Source organism: Malania oleifera, chromosome 13 (assembly GCF_029873635.1).
Source record: "Malania oleifera isolate guangnan ecotype guangnan chromosome 13, ASM2987363v1, whole genome shotgun sequence".
NCBI classification, from domain to species: Eukaryota; Viridiplantae; Streptophyta; class Magnoliopsida; order Santalales; family Ximeniaceae; genus Malania; species Malania oleifera.
The window spans coordinates 9254744-9278273 of NC_080429.1; the positions used below are offsets into that span (position 1 = coordinate 9254744).

Sequence of the window (23530 nt, forward strand, 5' to 3'; positions counted from 1 at the left end):
TAATCTGGTAAAATAGTAAAAAGCAGAATCAAATATTTCCAAATGTATAAGACAATATTGAAAATCATTTGGTACAAAATTATCATCCCACTTGCCATGTTATTGTGTACAAAATTATTTATTTATTTATTTTAAAGAGCAGTTTACAAAATCTTGTAGCATACGTGCTGGTCATGCTTGTCCTCGTGAGCAGGAAATTTTAAGGCGCAAAAATGTACAAGCAGTTCATCTTCCCTCTGTATCTTTCATGACAAACTTATGTCCCGTCACTGTCACTGTCACTTCGCTTCTGGGGCGGAGAGCTTGTTGCAGTAGTAGCTTCTTTAACTGTACCTGATACAATTGAATAGAATCATAAATCCAGGAGTCAGCAGTAAGGTGGTCGTGGTTGGCGTGCACACCCAGGAGAAGAGATTGAAGAATTAAAGCAAACCTTGAGGCTGAGTCTGAGATTCGAACTGTTTTTCGCTGAGGGGTGTCTGCCCTGTCTGCTTGACAGCAGATTCTTTCAGTTCTTCTGTGATTTGCAAGTACTCCTCGGTGGAGTATGCTCTGTTTGGAGAAGCAGCACCATCTGCAATGTTTGACAAAACAGCACTGTTAGAGTTGCAACTTTCAGAGAGAGACTACAACAGAAGCACAAAAAGTGCAGAGGAATAATTTATTAGGAACAAGGACTCATTGGATATGGATCATGCAATTGGTGAAACAGTTATAATCTTATGTCTAAGGGTATAGCAATGTATGTACCGTTTACTTGCCCGGTATAGCAATGTGTGCTTCCTCAAGTCTTGGTTCTAGAAAAATAGCAGTTCGGAAATTAGGCATAACCCAGCATCCAGAGGTCATTGCCGCGGTGCCAAAATGTAAGTGCACAGAAATATACTTATATGTGAGAATCTTTAGAACTCGAGGCATAAGCACAAACAGTATTAAGATAACAGACTCCAAAGTACTCCAATATTGCATATAATACGGGAAACGAGTACTCATAGTAGACTCTTGAGGCGGGAAAAAAATTGAAAAATGTTGGCACCTTTGCATGTGTATCCTCCTACCCCATTCATGAATACAAAGTCGCAATGCATCTTTTGTCGATAGCTTGGAGAACAATAAACTCAATACATAACCTCAGAGGCAGGACTTTTCAAAAGATACTACTAATAATAATCTCATTAGTACAGATATCTCACCCTATAAATAGCATCTAAGCTCCATTGTTTAGAGTGGAAACAAAACAAACATCAAAAAGTAATTCCTCAAAATCCGAATATAAAGAAAAGTTTTACCACCTTGTATGTTTAAACAATGACTTTGAGTTACTTCACAATGCAAAGGTAGCATTTCATATTATTAAACAGCACTTTACAGTGTGAGATGAAATATATATATATATATATTCAACTGTACAGTTTTGATAGGTGGCTGGGAATTTAGGAGAACTGATCTATCTATTCATGATTTCAAGCTGATTATTTGAGGATGCCCTAGAAATCTAAAGAGCAAAATAGAACATCCAGTTCCAACTTTAGACTGATCAATTTCTATTTTCAAAGGTCTGAAAATGGGGAATCAAAAAATTGTATCTGATTGAAAATTCGAACTGAAGCCTTCTACATGAGAAGAAATTGAAACATAGAATACACAATTTCAAGCGGAGCTAACTAAAGCAACATATTTGTAGAAGACAAGGTCAGAAGTTTTGGCATTGTCTTACAGCAGGGTTGCTGACCATCAAGCTTCTTTCTCATCAATTAATAAGATGTCAAAGAGTGAAAGCAGTGTTGGATGGAAAGGTAAGAAACTAAACCTGAGGAGAGATTTTATGAATCATGGAAAAGACAAATACCGGAACTACAGCATGTTAATCCAGTATGCAAAAATGAAAATAATTTAGTTCTTTCTGAAAATTTGGAAGACAAATGTTTCAATACACAGCTGATGGTTTTAAATTGGCATCTAATGTCTCATAGAAGGGTATTACAACATGGGGCAATGAGAAGCATCTCGGTCTCAGGCCTTGTAAGGAGAGTAATTGCATAGTAACATACTGTAACACAATCACACTGACAACGTCCAGAAGAAACCAATTTCACATTATACACAGACCAGGGCACTGCTCTTGGCTTTTATTCAGAATGATATCCCAATAGGAGCTGAATTAGAGTAACTACAATAACAAATTAAGAAGGAATTGTACTTCAAATTTTGTGCTATGACACGGTTTTGTGTGAAGCAACAAGGAGAATTAAGGACATGAGCTCATCTCCCTAGTTTCATCTTGTGAGTCCAGTAAACAATTTCTGTCTAATATGTGCAAAATTCTGCGAGTGTTTTTGTCAACAGAACTTCATAGTTTGCCAGAATCACTCCCTAGGATGAAATATCTTAGCTTCTGTCTCTCTTCTTCTCTTTATTCAGATGTAAACTCACATATTACCAAGATAATCAAGATGGATATGTCATATTTACAACATAGTATAGAGAAAGCTTTGATTCCTTATGCTTTAGTCTCATTTTTGTTCACGGTTTGCAATTGCTGTTCACAATACTGTTCATGCTACAGTCCATGCCACTGTTTGTTGCTACTGGCTGCTCCACTGTTCACCATCTCTTCTTCCTTCATTTACCTCTGCCCTGATTGATTCTTAGATAAAAAATCATTCTCTGGTCATAAAGCCGTTTAGGGCTTTCTTGTTCTCTGTACAGCTTGCCATTCGCATCTCTCCATGTGGGTGTTGTCTGTTTGTAGTTTGTGAGTTCTGTGAAGTAGTTGTGATTCGATTATAAATATATTCAAAAAAAAAAAATCGCAGCAGTTGCTGTGTTTGATATGTGTCCCTACTGGATGTGACGTGGATCATTTTTTAAGCCTGCCACGGCTGGTTTTGGTGTTTTTATGTTCGGTCATTGTGCCTGATTCTTGAATTTATTTTTTTTGGTTGGGGGGGGGGGGGGTGGTGGAGATAAACGAAGAACTTTATAAAAAGAAAGAAGAAAAATACAACTTCGAGAACATGGCATCCTCCCATCCAAGCAGAAAACAATTACAAGAAAGAAAGAGAAAAATTAGCATACCACAAAGCTAATGAGGAAGAGGAACTCAGTATCTTGGCATATCAGTTGAGGGCGAGCCTCTTAAACGTCAGTTTGTAGAACACCGAAGGAGAAAAAAATAGATCACCCTACTCCAAACCAGTGCAGAGAGAGTACTAGTATCCTTAAAATATTCTAGAACTCTTCTCCAACCATAATGCTAATAATTGCAATAACCATACAACTCCAAAAAGCTTTCCCCTTGTTCTCTTTCCCAAAACCTTTCAAATTAAACCAAGATGAACAAGCTCTCTTCAAAAAACATCAAACAGATATTCCACATACTCCATACAAAAGAATAATTAAGAACAAATGTATCAATTCTCCCCACCATTATGTTCATTCAAGCTTGTAAAGGGAACCCTAGTGTTCCAAGGAATGTGAGGAAAAGGAGTAGCACTGGATCATGAGTAACATGAGTTAATGTTCGATTACCACTTTACCTAAAAGCTTAAGCTGTTAGGTTGTGTGTCAATAATGTATATCAAGCTTTAACACTCCCCTGCATGTACAGCCCAACAACACGTGGAGAGATAAAGTCACGATAAATAACACCCATGATAGGGAACACAATTTTTTTTAAATACCACAGAAGAAACGCAGGCAACAAAACTAGAACTCAGGACCTCCTGGAAACCGGCTCTGATACCATTTTAAATTACCACTTTACCTAAAAGCTTAAACTGTTAGGTTGTGGGCCAACAATGTATATCAAGCTTTAATAGTTAAATAAAATGCAACAAAAGTACCCAAATAGGACTTATTCCCAATTTCTTTTATCCCTCCCCAAAGATGTACAAAAAGAAACAAGCACATGCAAAAAGAAAATTAGTTTATTCATCCTCTTCTTATCTTCTTATTCAAGTTCCTCGCAAAATGAAAATTATAGTAGTCCATGCCCCCAAAATTAAGAAGAAATTAGAGATTTGAGCATCATAAAGCTAGACAAACCAAAAGTGGAAAAGAAGTAAAAGCTCGAGTAGATAGAGACTCCCACACCTAATGATCCTCCCAAAACCATATTCTCTTCCCATACCTTGTCACAAACATGAGGGGGGAAAATATGGGATATCTATAAAACAATTTTCCATGAGCTTGCATATTAACATCCCACCCATTAGGCCATACCTGCAACGAATTACCAGGAGATGTGCTCTCCTTTCCTCTTCATTCCTTTACCCTCCATACTACGCACGTCTAAGTTTCTCTAGAATCTGTTACTAGTAAGTCACTTAACCAAGTCTTCAATTGCCCAGTCACATTCCATGTTTCTTACTGTGTTAATCCAAGATCCTTATAGAAAGAACAAGTGGTGGATGGTTTGAGAAGGATAGGCTATATTATTTGGATGAATGAGCTGGTAGTTCTTGTTCTTCTTGCATGGCATCTTCATTTTCTACTCTTGGCATTTCTTTGGATCAGTTACATGCTCGCAATGGACAATCCATCTCTCATGAAAAAACAGCAAGTCCACCCAGGTTTTAAATCTCACTCTCGTCTTGAATCACAAGCCTATTAGCAAGGAAAGGATAGAAGGTCTTTTTTTCATCCTAGTGTTGAGCCTCATAGCAAATCCTTATTTTCTTTTGCTCATATCCATGTAGGATCAAGAACCCATCTGATCATCAATATTACGTGTTTTTCGCGGATGATTTTTCTCACATGACTTCGTTATACCTGTTAAAATATGTATCTCTGGTCCAAGTTTATTAATATTCTTTTTCCAATTTATAATGAAATAAACAACCGATTTGGCATCAGTATTCAGATCTTTTCATTCTAACAATGCGCTTGAATTTATTCAAAATCAGATTCAATCTTTTTGCTCAAATAGAAGGATTATTCATCAAATTACTTGTGTCTATACTCTTTAGCAAAATGTTGTTGCTGAAAGGAAGAATAAACATTTATTGGATATTTCCTGGTCCTTTTTTTCACATGGATGCCTAAATTTTTTTGGAGTAATATTGTTCTTACCGCATGTTTTCTTAACAGAAAAATTCACAGCTCTATTGTGTAACCTAATGCTCCTATACTTCTTGTTATGTATCATGTTTTTGGGTGCACTTATTTTGTTCATGCTCAAGTGTTCAACATCCTAGTGAGGATATTTTGTCCCCAGGAACTGCTAAATGTGTCATTGTTTGGTATTTCTTTTTTATTTTTTTAGGCAGAAAAAGAAATGTAACAAGAAAGAAGAATGTACAAAGAGAATGAGGATTCCACAAAAGACGAATATGAAAATGTAGAATACAAGAAGAAACCCGACTAAACCCAAGATTAAGGTTACGTTTGGTTTATGGAATGCCTATTCCTAGGAATAGATTAGTTTTAGTAGGTTTGTTACCAATAGTTATACAAGAAATTAAGTTGTTACTATAAAGAAAATAACAATGTGAAACATTTTACAAGCCCATAATAAGGAATAGATGAGGAATAACTATTCCCAAATTTCATCATGGGATGTTTATTCATTTCTTATTACATGTTGAATGAAATAATTATGAATATAGAAGGAATAAATATTCCCTTGATTTCCAAAATTTAAACTATATTCTATCTTATTCCAAAGAATAACTATTCCACCGAACCAAACAATCCATAACTCAAAAGAGCCAGCCAATCATGTTGAATGTCAAAAAAATCCATACTACCAAAACACTATGAGTGCGCATATGGATGCTAAATGCTAGGAACACATCCTATCCCAAATCAACTCCAGGAAGACCCACAATCTTGAAAAATCCTGGCATTTTTCTCCAGCCAAATAACCCAAATAACAGCAAAAAAGGAAAACCACCACAAAATCCTTACGCTTTTATGCCTCCCAAACCTCTAAAATCAACCATCAAGGAAGCCTCCAAAGAATAGGACTCGCACAAGTCTCCCAACAAACCAAAATATTTGTCCATAAACACCATGCAACAGGGAAGTGCAAAAATAAGTGTGCATGATCCTCATTATTATCGTGACATATCTAGAGATAGAGCCATGTATGGTCTTTGAACCTATAGTTACCCTTGGTTTTATCTCTGTTAAGTATGGCAATCCACAAAAAAGCCTTTACACTTAAAGGAACTTCAGTTTCTCCACAATCTATTGGCAACAAGAAAAGAATGAAAAAACCTATTTAAATGAGAATAAAACGATTTACAAGAGAAAACACCTGAATTATCCAAACACCATATCCAGACACCCTTGTGATGAGAATAGTGAAAATCTGAAAAGAATCAAGCAACCTCGGGAGGGAAGAAAGTTCCTTAATCTCCCTATCAATAAGATTGCGATGAAGCTGAAAATTACAAGAAACCTCAAAGGCATCCAAAAGAAGAAAGGGGAGGACACAAAGAGAGACATAAAATGGAAGGAAAAGCAATAAAAAAGCAAACATCCCCAAGCCAAATATCCTTCCAAAACCAAACCCTCCACCCGTCTCCAACTTTATACTTCATACAAGGGAAGAAGAAAGAATTTTTTACCTACAAGATGTGTCTTTGGTTGGTATTTCAAGAATCCAAAAGGGTATCGATGTTATGGTCCTTAGATTCTGATTGTGTCATCTTTGTTCACCTTCTCAGAATGTGATGGTGATCATTCAACCAAGACAGTCGCCTTAAAAAATAGGTCGCTTAGGCAAGGTGAATCATGTGTCACCTAGTTATCCTAGTGACTAAGTGGAGAATTGCCTAAAAGAAGTCAAACATTGCAAGCGAGGCACAAATCGCCTTAGGGATGGAATCATTTATCACCAAAGCGACACAAAAGTTATAAGTAGCCACTCAAACGACAAAGACCACACAAAAGTCATCAAGCAAAGTTCGCTCATTACCAGGCAACAAGGCAGATAAGCATTGGGCATCCTCTAATATGATTAGGCTTTAAATGTTTTAGAAACGTCCTCTATTACTAGGATTTAATATTTTGAATTTATGCTTGAAAGTTGAAACTGTAGAATTAATGAAAAAATTGACTCGAGAAGGGAATAAATACATGTATTTTTTATTGTAAGAGGATCTCCAACTCAACTCAACAAACATAGCCCAATGCTAAACAGGCCTCAGTTCCTTCTATACCCCTTTATTTCTTTATCTCTTTCTCTCTCACTTTATTCTCCCTTGGTCTCTTTCCTCTCTATCACTCCTTGACTCTTCTAATCTAAGTATTTTCACCTTTCTCTTTTCTCCCCCTCCTACGATTTCTATGATTCTTACTATTCTTATCCTTGCACTTTCGATGAGAGTCGATATAACAAGTCCCCAATCCACCATCTACCCAACCAAATCTGCACCATTCCTTTAAGGATGCTTGATTTTTTTATCGAACACATTCATAAATAAATGTATTTTTTTATTTTTTTTTAAAAAAACCCTACTTTTCTAGTGCTAGATATTCTTTGGAGGACTCTATTCATGGTACATCAACTACTAGTAATTATACTTCTTGTCTAAACCCTCTTGTTCCTACTCTCATTCCTTTACACGTCTATTGTATTCCCAAATGAAATATCTATCACCACTCCAGAAAAGCATTTGTAATCTGTGGGAACTGATATCACTACAACTGCTTAACCGCCTCACTAACTTTTTTATTAGTATCGATTAGACTTTATTGTATCCATTGTTAATCGAAAAACAGAAAAAGTATCAATTTTTATACTCGGAAACCCTAGTCACTTATCTCATTATTAACTCTGTTTATGCAGTTCATCTTTCTACTGCTATTTGTCCTTTCGCCTTGTCTATTGTTCTTTCTTTTTCTTTTTTTTCTTTTTTTTGGTGATAGCAAAAGAAAATTTTACCCATAGGAAGAGAATCTACACAAGGGAGAATAAGACATCTCCCCAAAGAAGGCCTGGAACTATCCAGTAAAACCAACTAAAAAAATATCAAAAGATAATAAATCAGCATTTCAAAATGTTCCTCCAATCTCTATATAACTCATGGAAACTAATTCCTCTGAAAAATCCCAAACTAGCGCACCAAAATGAGCCCAAATACTAAATTTTTACCCAAACCACCACCCCATTTAATTTCGTCCCATTGAATATCATTGCATTATGCTCCAACCATAGCCCTGATAAAACTGCAAATATTCCACACTTCCATAGGACTGCCTTGTCCTTTCTCCTACTGAAGCCCTTGAAAGAAATAGCTAACAATTCACCAACTAAAGAAGGGCAAAACCAAAAAGCATATTCTAAATCCACCAAGAATATTCAGTGCAAAAAGAAGATGAGAAGCCATCTCTGAATTTTTGTAACAAAGCATACATACATCTGGAGAGAGAGCCTTGAAAGGTCTCCTAATTTGCAGCAAGTACTTGGTATTAATTTTATTGAGCGCAACCAACCAAGTGAAAGCCTTAATTTTTGGAGGAGCCTTAGCCTTACAGATGAAACAATAGAGTGGGAAAGAAGAATTGGAGTCAGTAAAGACTTTAGAAAAGATTTACAAGAAAACACTCCTAAGATCCAAGGACTAGGACTGAACATCCCTCCCCAATGAAAGATTACTCCCATTCAATAAACATAACAAAGAAGACAGCTCTACCATCTCCCTATCATTAAGAGGTCTCCTAAAATGGAGATTCCAAAAATCCAATGGACTACTCAAATCCTCGAGAAAGAATGATATAGCTCTATTTTTCTTGGAGCTTAATTGACAAAGATGGGGGAATGAATTGGATAAGGATGCAGTACCCAGCCAGGGGTCTTTCCAAATACAGATTCGAGAGCCCCTCCCCACTTGAAGTTTAGCGTGAGGGATGAAAAGGATAAATTTGTGAAATGAACCTCCAAAGGACTACCCGAAGAACATCTTAAACTAACTCTGGTATCCCACCCATTATCATTCAACCCGAATTTACTTCTTATTAACCTATGCCAAAGGGACGATTCCTTCCCTCCTTCCCCCCCCCCCCCCCTCCCCCCGCGGGGGCGGGGAATGCACTATGGGCACCTTACTCATCCTATTAGCTAAGACTTTAGTGATAATTTTATAAACACTAGAAACAAAGATAATAGGCCTAAAATCCTCAACATTAATAGATCTAGACTTTTTAAGCACCAAGGCAATGAAAGAGGAGTTGATGCTTTTGCTCAAGATCCTATTCCCAAAGAAATCAATAAAAACTTTCAAAAAATTGCCCTTAACAACCTCCTAACAATCTTGAAAAAATGCTATGTTGAACCCCTCTAGGTCTAGGGCGTCACGTCCCTATGTGAAAACCGTGACTCCATCTAAAATCCAATGGGATCACTAGGCCTAGGCAAGAATTTGTTTTACAAATCATCATTTGGAACCAAGTTAAAAGCCAATTAAGAGTGAACATTTGTTGAAAACACAAGACATATGATAAGCAACTACAGATGTTGTTCATTCAGTAACAAGCTCTTTACATTGGGTTGTACTTTTCATACAACATTTTTCTCACTCCCTAGTCTACATACATAACCGCCCCAAAATTGAACACACGCTTAGTATCCTTGGTGTCTTCCTACCAACCTATACATGTCAAAATGGTAGTATCTTGGAGTATCTCGGAGAACCTAACAAGTGGAGCTCTCCTTTAGTTTGAACCTAAAATTATTAAGGAATAGAGTGAGCAACCACAAGCTCAATAGACATTCTTAACACCCCCTAATTCAAACAAGGATTTCGATACTTGTAACACATGATTTCTTACATGTATGCAGGATCATAAGGTGCATGAACACAATTTTTATTCAAAGCAACCTGTTCATCTAACGTGACCACCACAAAAAATTCAAATAGCATGCATTTACACTTTTTTTTTCCAACATAGTAGTGCTATCCCAACTAAGCACACATTTTATCTCAAACAAGTGTCAAATTCTAGCTTGGCCATTCTCTTGGAATGTTCTGCTCTTGGAACTCTCCCTTGGGTGAAAGGCCCTAAACCTCTGAAAGGTATTTCCGTGTTAAGCGGTGGTTGGCCAAGGTGGAATTTGGCATTTTTTAGTATTTCCGCATTAAGCGGTGATTGGCCAAGTTGGAATTTGGCACTTGTTTGAGATAAAATGTGCACTTAGTTGGGATAACACTGTTATGTTGGGAAAAAAATGAATAAATGCGCATATTTGAATACTTTGCAGTGGTCACTTTAGATGAACAGATTGCTTTGAATAAAGATTGTGTTCACACGCCTTATGATCATGCATACATGTAAAAAATCATGTGTTAGGTATTGAAATCCTTGTTTGAATAAGGGGGAGTTAAGAATGTCTACTGAGCTTGTGATTGCTCACCCTATTCCTTAATAATTTTAGGTTCAAACTGAAGGAGAGCTCCACTTGTTAGGTTTTCCAAGATACTACCATTTTGACATGTATGGTTGGCAGGAAGACAATAAGGATACTAAGTGCATGTTCAGTTTTGGGGCAGTTATGTATGTAGACTAGGGAGTGAGAAAAATGTTGTATGAAAAGTACAACCCAATGTAAAAAGCTTGTTACTGAATGAAAAGCATCTTTAGTTTCTTATGAAATATACATATATGTCTTGTGTTTTCAACAAATGTTAACTCTTAATTGGCTTTTAACTTGGTTCCAAATTATGATTTGTAAAACAAATTCTTGCCTAGGCCTAGTGACCCCATTGGATTTTAGATGGAGTCACGACTGATCACATGCCAAAAACCAAGCACGTGACATGGGGCCTTATCCCTATCCATACCAACAACAACCTCCTTCACTTCCTCCTTTTTACAAGGTCTCTCTACTCCCCTCCCCCACCCCCCACCCCCCAACCAAAGATCTAACTCCCTAACCAAATTTTTACTCCTCTTGCATCAGCTAACTTGTGAAAGAAGAAAAATTACAATCACTTTCTTTAACCCATTTGAATTTTAGTCTTTTGCCTCCAACTCCTCAATTCCTGAAAGATCACCTCTTCCAACTCGTTCTTCAAAGAAACTTTTCTAATCTCCTCTCTATTCAAGAGAATAAACTTCTCCTCCGTCCTATCAAAGAAGTTCAACTCTCCCAAGAATCTAGATTTTCTAATTCTAACAACCCCAAAGACCTCCTTATTCCAAACTTCTAGCTTCTCCTTCAAACATTTCAATTTTTTTATGAATCTAAAGCCTTCCCTACCCTTTTCCATATCCTCCCCTCAAGACTCTGACCAAAGGCTTAAAAGTCACATGATCCAACCACATGTTCTCAAGCCTAAAGAGAGTGGGACGCCACGCCACACTGCAGGACTCCAACAAGATAGGAAAGTGATTGGATGTAGTCCTATGGAGAATACAATCAGTGAGATTTTGACGCTCGTCCTCCCATTCCCTGCAATAAATCAATCTATCCAATCTACTTGCAACAGCTCTAGCCCCTCCAACAGACCAGGTAAAATAAGCGTTACCCAGTGGGAGGTCTCTCAGTCCACAGTCCCTGATTAACGAGTCAAATTTCTGCATATTTGCAGATCCCCTCCCCCACCTTTTTCTTATTTATAGGAAATCTTACCACATAAAAATCCCCTCCCACTATCCACCTAGGAGTGCAGTAATTTTGGGTGGAAGCATGGTATGGATGGTATAGATGTAGAGTGGAGGCCTCGGCTTATCAAGGGACATGGAAACAGTCAGATCTTCCTCTAGGTAAAGAGTTGATTACCTGTTACTGGGCACATATTGTTAAGTATCTTTCTGATGGTACTCTTGAAAGGCCAAAAACATGACTGGTGGCCAGGGAGCCAGACCAATCACATAGATTACTTTGAGACACTCTAATGTAGCTTGGTTGAATTCTGTTTGGGTTTTAATCTCTTTGGAAATTAATTTTTTCTCATAAGATGTTAAAAATGCATTCATGTGCAGCACTTAGAGGAAGAGATGTACATGGAACAACCTCCATTGAGTGTTGCTCAAGGGAGAAAGTGCAAGGTTTGCAAGTTGCATGAGGCCATTTATGGTATTAGGTAGTCCTGCACAACAAATTTATTGAAGTAAAATCATGAGTCTGATTTTTTAACATTATTTGATCACTCTTGTTAGGACAAATGAGACATGTATGGTTCTCCTGGTTTATGTTGAGGATATCATTATCACAAGTAGTAATCCCAAATGTGAACTGTTGACTTATAAAACAGTTCCAAACAATGTTTTTTGACAAGACTAGTCAGTTAACCTGAAGGCTCTCCAATTTCAATCCAATTGGTCCAAACAATCCAAACAGATCAGTGACATTAGCATGATGTTTAATTTTTCTATTTGTATATAGACATATATCTTGCCTTGAACTTACAACAGCTTAAAGCAAGTTAGTGATTTTTGGCCTTGCATTAAAATGTTTTGAGTAGCATGCCCTCTATGTTTATAATTTTTCACTTCTCAGGCATATTTTGAAGTGCATCTTCAGGATTCTAGAGGAATTTAAGCATAAAGGAACAAAGTCAACAAAGCAATTTTAAATTTTGAACGTCTTTCTCAAAAGAGCAGTAGCAGCAGCAACTTAGACATGTTAATGGGAAGGTAAAAGTGGATTGGTTAATGTGCTGGGTCATTAATTACACATTTATGACTCATTTATATAAAACAAAATGATCCATTACGACCTTACCCATTAAAACATGGATCAACCCATTCATCCATTTGATTTTAAAGCATCCAAAGACAATTGCACGATACCAGGTGAAACTTATAAGTTATAGCCTTGGTGCTCACTGCAAGGGCCTACGTGCCCAAGTACGTCCTATGAACATCGTGAGGGAGATCTATGACTATCCTTGAGAATCAAATTTTGGTTATGGATGCAGCTGTAATGCACTTAATGTCCTAATTTTTTTCTCACACAACCGATCCCAAGCCCAAGTAAAGGAGGAGGGTTGCGTTAGGTAACTAATAGCTAGCGTAAAATTTATCAAATCACTATAATATGAATCCTTACCAAATATTTGTTGGGGCGTCCCCTAGAAGCGACGCGTTGTACTTGTACCACCCGGGTGTAGCGAAAAGTGGGTGAGGGTGGGCTAGGTCGTCAACCCAAAGCGACGCATTGTGTCGGCGCCTGGGTATGGTATCAAATATGCGAGGGTTCCACCATCATTTTGGACGTGGGCAAGTAAAGAAGCTAGTTCAGGAAACTAGGATTGGATTAGCAACTTGGAATATAGGGACACTTATAGGTAAAAGCATGGAAATTGTGGACACAATAATTAGAATAAAAATTAATATAATTTGCCTTCAAGAAGCTACGTGGGTGGGGGAGATAGCTAGAGAAATTGATAAATCAGTATTTAAACTTTGGTCCACTGGAAAAAAAAATATAAGAATAGAGTAGAAATTATTGTAAACAAAAACTTAAAAGATAGTGTTGTTGATGTAAACAAGGTAGGGGATAGAATTATAAAAATCAAGATGGTATTAGGCCAAGAGATAATAAAAATCATTAGTGCTTATGCGTCAAGTAGGCTTAGCAAAAAATCTTAAAAGAATTATAAAAATCAAGATGGTATTAGGCCAAGAGATAATAAAAATCATTAGTGCTTATGCGTCAAGTAGGCTTAGCAGAAATCTTAAAAGACAATTTTGGGAAGATATGGATAGTATTATACAAGGCATACCAAGGGCTAAGAAAATATTCATAGGAGGAGATCTGAATTGACACGTTGGAAGGGATAATAAAGGTTATGAGAGGATACATTGAGGATATGGATACAGAGACAAAAATGAGTCCGGGGAGATGATCTTAGACTTCGCTATGTCATAGAACACTTAATAACCTTTAAAAGTGAACAAAATAAAAGTCAAATAATTTTTTTTAACCAGGAGGGCAGATCGTTTATCATACAAGGATTGTAAAGTTATTTCAGGTGAAAGTCTAACCACAGAACATAGAGTCTTAGTATTAGATATATGTATTAAAAAATGGAAGGAAAAGGAAAGTAAACCAATGTAAGAGAACTAGGCAGTGGAACCTAAAGGGCGAAAATATAATAAAATTCAAAGATAAAAGGATTAAATATGGGGATTGGACTATAAAGGATGGAATAGATACAAATACTCTTTGGAGTAGATTGGCTAACTCTATTAAAAAGATAACAAAAGAGATTTTAGGTGAATCAAGAGGAAGATTCTCAAATAGCAAAGAAAGTTTGTGGTGGAACAAAGATGTCCAAAAAGCTGTAAAGACAAAGAATTTGGTATAAAACGTGGCAAAAATGTAGAAACATGGATAACTTTGAAAATTATGAAGAGACGAGAAAATATGCAAAAAATGCCGTTAGTGAAACTAAACACAGATCATTTAATAGTTTGTATGATAGATTAGATATAAAAAGGGGGAAAGGGATATATTTAAACTTGCTAAAGCTAGAGAAAGGAAGAGTAAGAACTTAGGAAATGTAAAATGTATAAAAAGTGAGCATGATATTGTCTTGGTTATGGACGAAGAGTCGAAGACATAAAAGAAAGATGGCGAAGTTACTTTAGTAAGTTGTTTAATGAAAATCAAATAGAAGGCTTAAACTTAGAATTGACAAATGAGAAAAAGACTAAAAATATGAGATTTATTCGCAAAATTAGAGTTAACGAAGGTAAGTTTGCACTAAAAAAGATGAAAAATGGAAAAGCTATAGGACCAGATAACATCCCAATTGAAGTTTGGAAATACTTAGGTGATAACGGAATTATATGGTTAACTAATTTATTTAACACAATTATAAAAACTAAGAAAATGTCGAATGAATGGAGGAAAAAAACTTTAATACCTATATACAAAAATAAAGGAGATATTCAAAATTGTAATAACTATCGTGGAATTAAACTTATGAGTCATATGAATGGAGGAAAAGCACTTTAATACTTATATACAAAAATAAAGGAGATATTCAAAATTGTAATAACTATCGTGGAACTAAACTTATGAGTCATACGATGAAATAGTGGGAAAGAGTATTTGAACAAAGGTTAAGGCTGGAAACGAAGGTCTCAAAAAATCAATTTGGTTTTATGCCTAGGAAATCTACCACAAAAGCTATATATTTTTTAAGAAGATTAATGGAAAAGTTTAGGAAAAGAAAAGGGACTTGCATATGGTATTTATTGACTTAGAGAAAGCATATGATAGGGTACCTAGGGAAGTTCTATGGTTTTCTTTTTAAAAAAAAGTGTATGTATTAGGTATACTGATGTCATTAAGGATATGTATGATGGAGTAATGACTATTGACTAGTGTAAGGACTATAGATGGAGAAACTAAAGAATTTCCAAGCACCATTAGTGTACATCAAGGATCTACTTTGAGCCCTTATCTTTTTACTTTAGTGATGGACCAACTGACTAAGAGCATTCAAAATAAGGATTCATGGTGTATGTTGTTTGCAAATGATATTGTATTGATTAATGAAACTAGGGGCGGAGTAGAAGTTGAATTAGAATTATGGAGAGAAGCTTTGGAATCTAGAGACTTTAGGACAAGTAGAAATAAGACAGAATATATGAAATGTAATTTCAGTAATGGTGGGAGGAATATTAGAGACAAAGTTAAACTTGATGATGAAGAAATAAATAGCACTTGTAGATTTTGATACATTGGATCTATTATGCAAGCTGAAGGAAAAATTGAAGATGATGTAATGCATAGAGTTAAAGCAAGTTAGGTAAAATGGATAAGTGCTTCAAGTGTGCTTTGTGATCGTAGAATACCCTTAAGATTGAAAGGGAAGTTTTATAGGATGGCTATAAGACCAGCTATGCTATATGGATCAAAATATTGGGCGACAAAGAAACAAAATATCCAAAAAGTAAAAATTGTTGAGATGAGAATGCTTAGATGGATGAGTGGTATAACACTGAAACATAAATTAAGAAATGAACATATTCACGGTAAGTTAGATGTAACTCCTATACAAGATAAGATAAGAGAGGGACAACTCAAATAGTTTGGACACTTGCAACGTAGGCCACATAATGCGCCAGTGAGGAAAAGTGAGTTAGTTGTTGTGGGGGCAATAGAAGGGGTAGGGTAGACCTAAAATAACTTGGAATGAAATAGTAAGGATTTAATAGCCCTGAATTTGTCAAAAGAAATGGTCCATGATCACATAAATTGGTAGAAAACGATTCATATAGCTTACCCCACCTAGTGGGACTTAAGGCTTGGCTTTGTTGTTGTATAATATGTAATTACATAGTTTAATTTTCAAATAACTAGTCAATACTAAATTATGTACCTACATAATTATGTAGATATCCAAACCGAAGCAATTACACATTACAACATGCATATTATTTGGTTTGGTTCAATTATGGCAAGCATATTAATTGGTTTGGACGACCGAACCAAACCAATTATGTATATACATAACTATGCAGATATCTAAACCGAATTAATTACTTAATTACGTCAATTGCATTGATTGGTTATGATAATTGAACCAAACGAATTACGTACATACATAATTACGTAAATTATGTACATATTCAGACCACACTATCCATAAATTACAAAAGGATATGCGTAGATATATGAATTATGGTATTAATTATGTAATCGCATAGTTTAATTTCAAATGATAAGTGTAGTAAATACTATAGTTATGTACCTACATAATTACCTAAGTATCTAAATTGAACCAATTACGTAATTATGTACATGCATATTAATTGGTTTGAATGATCGAACCAACCAATTATATGCATAAATATTGACACTATTACATACATATTTGAACTAAACTATCCATAATTATGTAATTACATACATATTCGAACCTAACTATTCATAATTACATAATTATGTACAAAGATATCAAATTATAGTATTAACTAAGTAACTAATTGACCAATTACACAGCTTAGTTTCAAATGAGAGGTGCAATAAATACCATAAATGCATATATTAAAATTACGAGAGCCAAAATAATTATATGATTATTTATGTACATATTTATTGGTTCTAGTAACCAAACCAAATCAATTATATACATATACAATTATGTAAATTGCATACATATTTGAAATGAAGCATCCATAAGTAATTATGTACGTAAAAGTTTCCAAATTATAGTATGAATTAAATAAATAATTACATAGTCAAATAGTTTAGTATATTAATGAAATAAATAATTACATAGTTAAATAATTTAGTTTAGGTTCCAATACCATAATTGTGTACATATTAAATTGAGCAGCCCATAATTACATAATTACGTATATAGATATATGAGTTATATTATTAATTACATAATTATGTAATTACATAGTTTGTTTCAAGTGAGAGGGGCAATCAGTACCATAATTACATACATATCAAACCAATTATGTGATTATGCATGTGCATATTAATTGATTCAAATAACCGAACCAAACCAGTCATGCACATCAATAACTAAGTAATTACATACATATTCGAACTTAAGTATTCATAATTACGTAATTATGTACATGGGTATCCAAATATAATATTAATTATTTATGTAATCATAGTATAATTTCAAATGATGGGCATTTGATTATTGTTACATGTTGATCATGTTGGAAAGTTGAATGGGTTGATGGGTCAAGGGGGTACACCCATTTTCATCCATTTAATTTTTGGGTCTAAACGGGTCACCCATTTATGACCCATAGAACTATATGGATATACGCTAACCTATTTATTTATGACAGGTAGGGGTTATGATTGGCATCTCTAGACTACTAGTTGATCGAAGGATTTGAAAGAAGATCAAAGGAAACAGCCTCTCTACATAAAAGGAAGGGGTAAGACTACGTATACTGTGTAAAAAGCAGGGGTAAGGCTGCGTACACTGTGATGACCCTACCCCTACCCCTACCCCTACCCTCGCAAAGCGGGAGCCTTGTGGCCCAGGGATGCCCTTTCACCCTTTTTCTTGTTTTTTTTCCAATTTCCGAGTCATCTGCTTCTTCCTGTTTTTTCTTGAGTTTGACCATTTTTTATCGATTTTTTTTTTTGTTACAATATTTAGAAAAGGATTCATGTAGCCGACACAACCTAGTGGGACTTAAGGCTTGGTTTGTTGCTGCTGTTGTTTTTTGTTGTTTAGTGTTTGGGACAAAATATAGTGAGAACAGAATCAAACAGCTTACTAGTTTCCACTTTAACCAGTCCAACTGATTGGTCGTCTGATTTTGAAAATAACGGTTCCTAAACAAGGATTTGGGCTCTTTTTCTATTTCCTCAATATTAAGGTTGTGAGATACAGTAAAGGTTTAAAGCTAACGCAGCAAATATATAGCTTAGACTTATTGACTGAAATAGGCGTGTTGGGAGTTGAGAGCTAAGCCAATGCATACTCCAATGGATCTAAATGTGAAGCTGTCTAAAGATAATGGAGCAGAGATTTTGAAGAGAAGCGTCCACACAAAGTTGGTAGGAAAGTGGGAAAGCTCGACTATCACCGGGCCTGACACATCTTTTGCTGTTGGGATTCTTTGTCAGTTTATGGAAAACCCCAAACAGCTCACAGGGATGTTATTTGTAGGATTCCTTATCCTTGGTATCTCAAGGGCAGAAGTACAAGGGTAAAAGGAACTTTGATATTGTGGGACACTCTAATGCATACTAGGTTGGTTCAGTTGAAGACAGGAGATCAACTCCCAAGTAGTGTACCTTTGCAGGCAGTAATCTTATCACTTGGAGAAGCAAGAAACAGAGTATTGTAGCAAGGTCCCACACTGAAAAAATGCCAAGTTATGGTGCATACAATCAGTGAGTTATTTTAGAAGAGGTCTCTTACATCTAAGAAAAAATGTTTTTGCAATGACAAAACCTATGAATGTGTTTTGTGATAATTAGAGTACTACCTATATTGCAAGCAATCCCATGAGAGGACAAAACCATATGGAGGTAAAATTCAGATTTTTTGGATAGATATGAATGGTAGACCTCGACCCGTTGTTTACGACAAACAAGAATGTTGGTATATACGACCTCAACCCGTTGTTTAGTGCGAAACAAGAACCTCGGTATAAGGAAGACGCCACAAACGGTGGTGGAAAGCCGTTTGATAAGTCGTTGGTGAACGCCACGGGAAATCCCGATAAGTTCGAATAGTTCTTCAAAGAACCAAGCAGCAACAAAGCCTCACATTTTTATTCCATGATCAATGATGATCCTCCTTGTTCTCACAATAAGAATGCTTTTATAGGCATAGCCTAGGAGACAAAGCATTAAACACTTCAAACCACTCTCAACAACTCACAACAACTTACTAAGACTTCTTGCAAGATTACAAATTAGACTCAACAACTCTCAACAACTTACTAAGACTTCTTGCAAGATTACAAATTAAATATAACACAAGTCAAAAGTAGGCTCAAAAACTCAACAACTTACTAAGACTACACAAACAAACAAGTTGTCTTGCATGATTACAATAATAACACAAAATTCAAACAGTCAAATTCCCTATTTGAATAGCACACCATTATTAAGGAGATTAACACATTTAAGCTCCATCAAAAACTTCAATTAAGTTTAGTAGACCTTCATATTTCTTTCGACCAAGCTTGGAGTGGCCCATTTTTGAATAAGCCCAAATGTCTTGAATCAGCCCATGAAGTGCTTCCTTGATCTTCTTAGATTCTCCTCTAGTAATAGGCCCAACTGGAACATGCAATGTATCCTTTAACGATGCTTGTTGATTCTCATCAAGGTACCCTCGTGAAATCTTGTAACAAGCATGGATATTTGTTCGCAAAGGGCCTGTTTAGACCTATGTTCTTCTATTGATGTAACAAACTTGGAAATTTGTTTCCTCTCTCTCTCTCTCACTTGTCTTCTTTCTTGCCCTAATGCAAATTCACATATTATCTAGATAATCAAGTTCAATATCTCACGTTTACCAGAGTCATAAATGCAGCATGACACTAAAATTGAGCCTATACACTTGGTGGCAAGGATGGCAACCATATACTGTTGAAGTTGCTCCTGTTAACCTACTGATTGCTATTCACGTACTTTTACATTTTATGTAAATTTGCAACCCTGTTACACTTGTTTGATTTTGTTTCAAAATGCTAAAGGACATTCTGAAAAGGATAAATATAATACTATTTTTGTACTGTTTCTTTAATGGAAAAAAGTGTTCTACGATAGTGTTTCAAACTCCCAAAACCAAGCTTCTGCAAAAGAACAATTAATCATATGCTGAACAAATGGGAGAAAACAGTTGCGGATGAATCCAAAGACTCTTTCATGCCTTCTAAAATTAGGAACAAGAGAAAGAATAAAGATGGCAGAAAGTAAATACTCACTTTGGTCAAGCACTGTCTGGGAATCCTCGGTGCCAGAAACTGATGGGGTTGAAGTGGTCTTGGTATTGCTGGAGTTGTATGTGCTCAATGTTGAGCTTCGAATGTCATTAAGACCAATCTCCTGTTCAAGGGTACTCTTGAATTCCCTAGAAACTTCCTAGGGTAAAGGTGGGCAGAAAAAATATTTGCACCAGTCATAACATCAGAGCTTCCTCAAACAAGGAACGAGCCATACATAAAATCTAAAATTATATGTACCTACCTGCAGCTCTCTAATTGTAGGTTGAAATGCACGCAAAGTTTTTCCTAGATTCCGAGCAACCTGATTTAGATAATTGATCATTAAGACTAAAATTTACAGAAACAATTCAGCTCCCGAAAACACAAAAAAAAAAAAGGCTTCTTAAAATAGATGTCACACTCCTGCTTGCAATATTTGAATTGGAAGAGTTGAAAACAATCCTTTTCCTTTCATTGCTTCTGTGAAGAATGGATGTGGATAAAAGCACTATTGTTGCACTCCTGCCCAGGGTTACCTAGGACTAGAAATTCCAGTTTGTCCAGTTTGGCTCCAGATCCAAGCCGGAAGGAGAACGCAGTATGGCACATGCTCTAATATGCAGTACATTTTAAGTATAAATTTTCTAAATCTAAAAGAAATGACACTGAGATGTTTCTATATCTAAGAGAAATTTTCCTTGGTGAAGAAGATTTATAATGATCACAAAAAAATTTATGGTGTGATATGCTCCACTCACAAATTAAAATTTCCTAAAGAAAATATTGAATTAAGACTTTGGATCACTAGATTTTGTGTACCAGTGTCATGGAACAAAAACGCACCGTGTTTAGAGATGTTCATACCAATGCACTGTTTTCTGGGCAGTTAATATTTCCAGTACTTATGCCTCGCTTATTTGTTTAGAAAGTAAGTAGTTTCTGGTACCCATGCAGCCATGCCCCCACCTATTTGGTTAGAAACTAAGCACTTGGTTATTGGAACAGTCACAAGACAATCATGGTAATGGTACCTTATCCACAAAAAAATGCAGGCACACATTCAAACCTGCAATAGAAGTATGTATGTGCATGCATACACAAAATCTTCTTAAACTAGAGGAATAGTTGGGGCCTTTTCCCCCTAAACAAGTTTTTCCCTTATGCATAAACTAATTAAAAGTAAATTTGGCCTGCAGGGTAACAGGTGGGATGGTAATTTGCGGTTGAGATGTTCTTGTGACAGTCCTTGGAAGGGTATTTCACAGTTATACCCTCCTTTTATTCCTAGTACTAAATTTATTGTGGGTAATGGATATCGCACTCGGTTTTGGGAAGACATTTGGGGAGGGATCCTCATCCTTTGCTTTGCACTTCTTTTCCTCGTCTGCATACGCTGTCCTCTTTCTACAATGAATCTATTTCTTAATTTTTTATAGGAGGTCATGGGACTCACTCCTTATTGTGTTTGTGTGGTAAGTCCTCCTTTCGATAGGAGGGGCTATCATTCATGGTTTCTTGATTCTTCCGGGGAGTAACTTGTAAATCATTTTTTAAGAATGTCTTTGACCCATAAAAACATGCCCTTGACCAAAGGCCAAGGTTTTATTTGGTTAGCTGTTCTTAATAGAGTTAGCACTGACAATCTGGTGCAGAGTAGAAGGCCTTTTAAAGCTTTATCTCCAGACTTGTGTTTTCTTTGTTTGGATTGTTCAGAATCTGTCTCTCACCTGTTCCTACTTTGCTCCTTTTCATTGAGGGTTTGGAATAATCTTTTTCTCTTATTGGAAAGGATTAGGTTTGTTCAGAGTTGGTGAAGGGTCTTTTGGTTATCTCATTTTCTGGATTTGGAAGGAGTAAAGATGGGTCAACACTGCAGAGTTGGGCAATATTTTTCTGTTTTGGGGGGTTATGGATGGAGAGGATTGCTCGTCTCTTCACGGGAAAGAGGGTGTCATTGTTTGTGCTTGGGGATAGGATTTGGTATTTAGCCTTGTTGTAGGCTTTTGCAGCAGGCTTTTTCAGAGGAGTCTTTTTCAGATTTACATCGAGATTGGATAGCAGTGCTATATTGATGTTTTTTTGTTTGTTTATCAAGGAGGTTTTCTTACACTTCAATTTTTTTTTTTTCCTTTTAAAAAGAATCTTCCTGGACTAAATTGCATGCGTTTAGTTGGAAGAATTGAAAACAGTCCCTTTAATTCCATTGCTTCTATGAAGAATGCAGCATACGCATACATGCATAAACATACAGTATACTGCACATAGGATGAGGATTCTCATTCCTGAGCTTCCACTCAGTGTCTTATATGATTCCTATCAATCACAATAAAAAAAACATATGGACAGACACACATTTTGCAACTCTCAAATTATACAAGGCTATTAGCTCAGGGAAACGTGCACAAAAACGTGTTGCTAAGAAGCGTAACAGGAAGAGAACTCACCTCAGCTAGACCTTTGGGACCAAAAACCAACAAAGCCACCACTCCAATAACCAAAGCTTCAGGAGCTCCAACCCCAAATAGGGAAGCATAAACACCCTTACCTTTATATCTTCCCTTTTTTTCTGCAAACACAATCTTTGAAAATGAAGCACCCGCCACAGGCACAGAACACACGCAGGGAGGGAAATAGGACACACAGGAAATTAAACGCTCAAAACTGAAAGAACAAAAGAAAAGAATCCAACCCATGTACCAAAGCAAGGAAAAACACAGGCAAAATATCACAACCCCAATTGAGGAAAATTACCAATTCGCACGGATTTTTGTCTAATTGTGATACCCATATGTCTCAGACCACTCCATGACGAAAAATTACTGAGACCCAACTGAGGAACCAATGGGCAGAGACGGAAATTTGGGGTTCTGGGTTGCAAAACTACAGCAGCAGACGGAGCACAGGTACTCGACTTTGTGTACAAGGACGAACACAAACAAGGATTTGGGAGAGTACAACACGCCGAGGCCATGACACAAATCATTTGTAGATAGTGTTTTACCCTTCTCTGTTCTCACCACTCACCCCGCTTTCTTCATAAGGCCCTTCCAGTTCATAGAGTGCGTAAGTACAGATATGTTGAAAGTGCCATTTCAGTATATCTATCTCTGATCCTCTACTTGCAATGGTGGGTTGAAGGCTTGAAGCGTTGAAGCTGGGATTATGGGGCTGCGCTTTGGGCCGAGCAGGCCCA

General features: G+C 36.3%; 1 protein-coding gene across 1 annotated transcript; it reads right to left on the minus strand.

Moving 5' to 3' along the window:
* Positions 1–18: 18 nt before the first annotated feature.
* On the minus strand, positions 19–23530 carry LOC131146574 (sec-independent protein translocase protein TATB, chloroplastic). Its single transcript, XM_058096244.1, has 6 exons — positions 23089–23530; positions 22782–22903; positions 20600–20659; positions 20338–20494; positions 434–574; positions 19–333 (listed from the first exon to the last, which is right to left on the minus strand). The coding sequence occupies exons 1-6, from the start codon at positions 23318–23320 to the stop codon at positions 257–259; spliced, it is 789 nt and encodes a 262-aa protein (XP_057952227.1). The 5' UTR covers positions 23321–23530; the 3' UTR covers positions 19–256.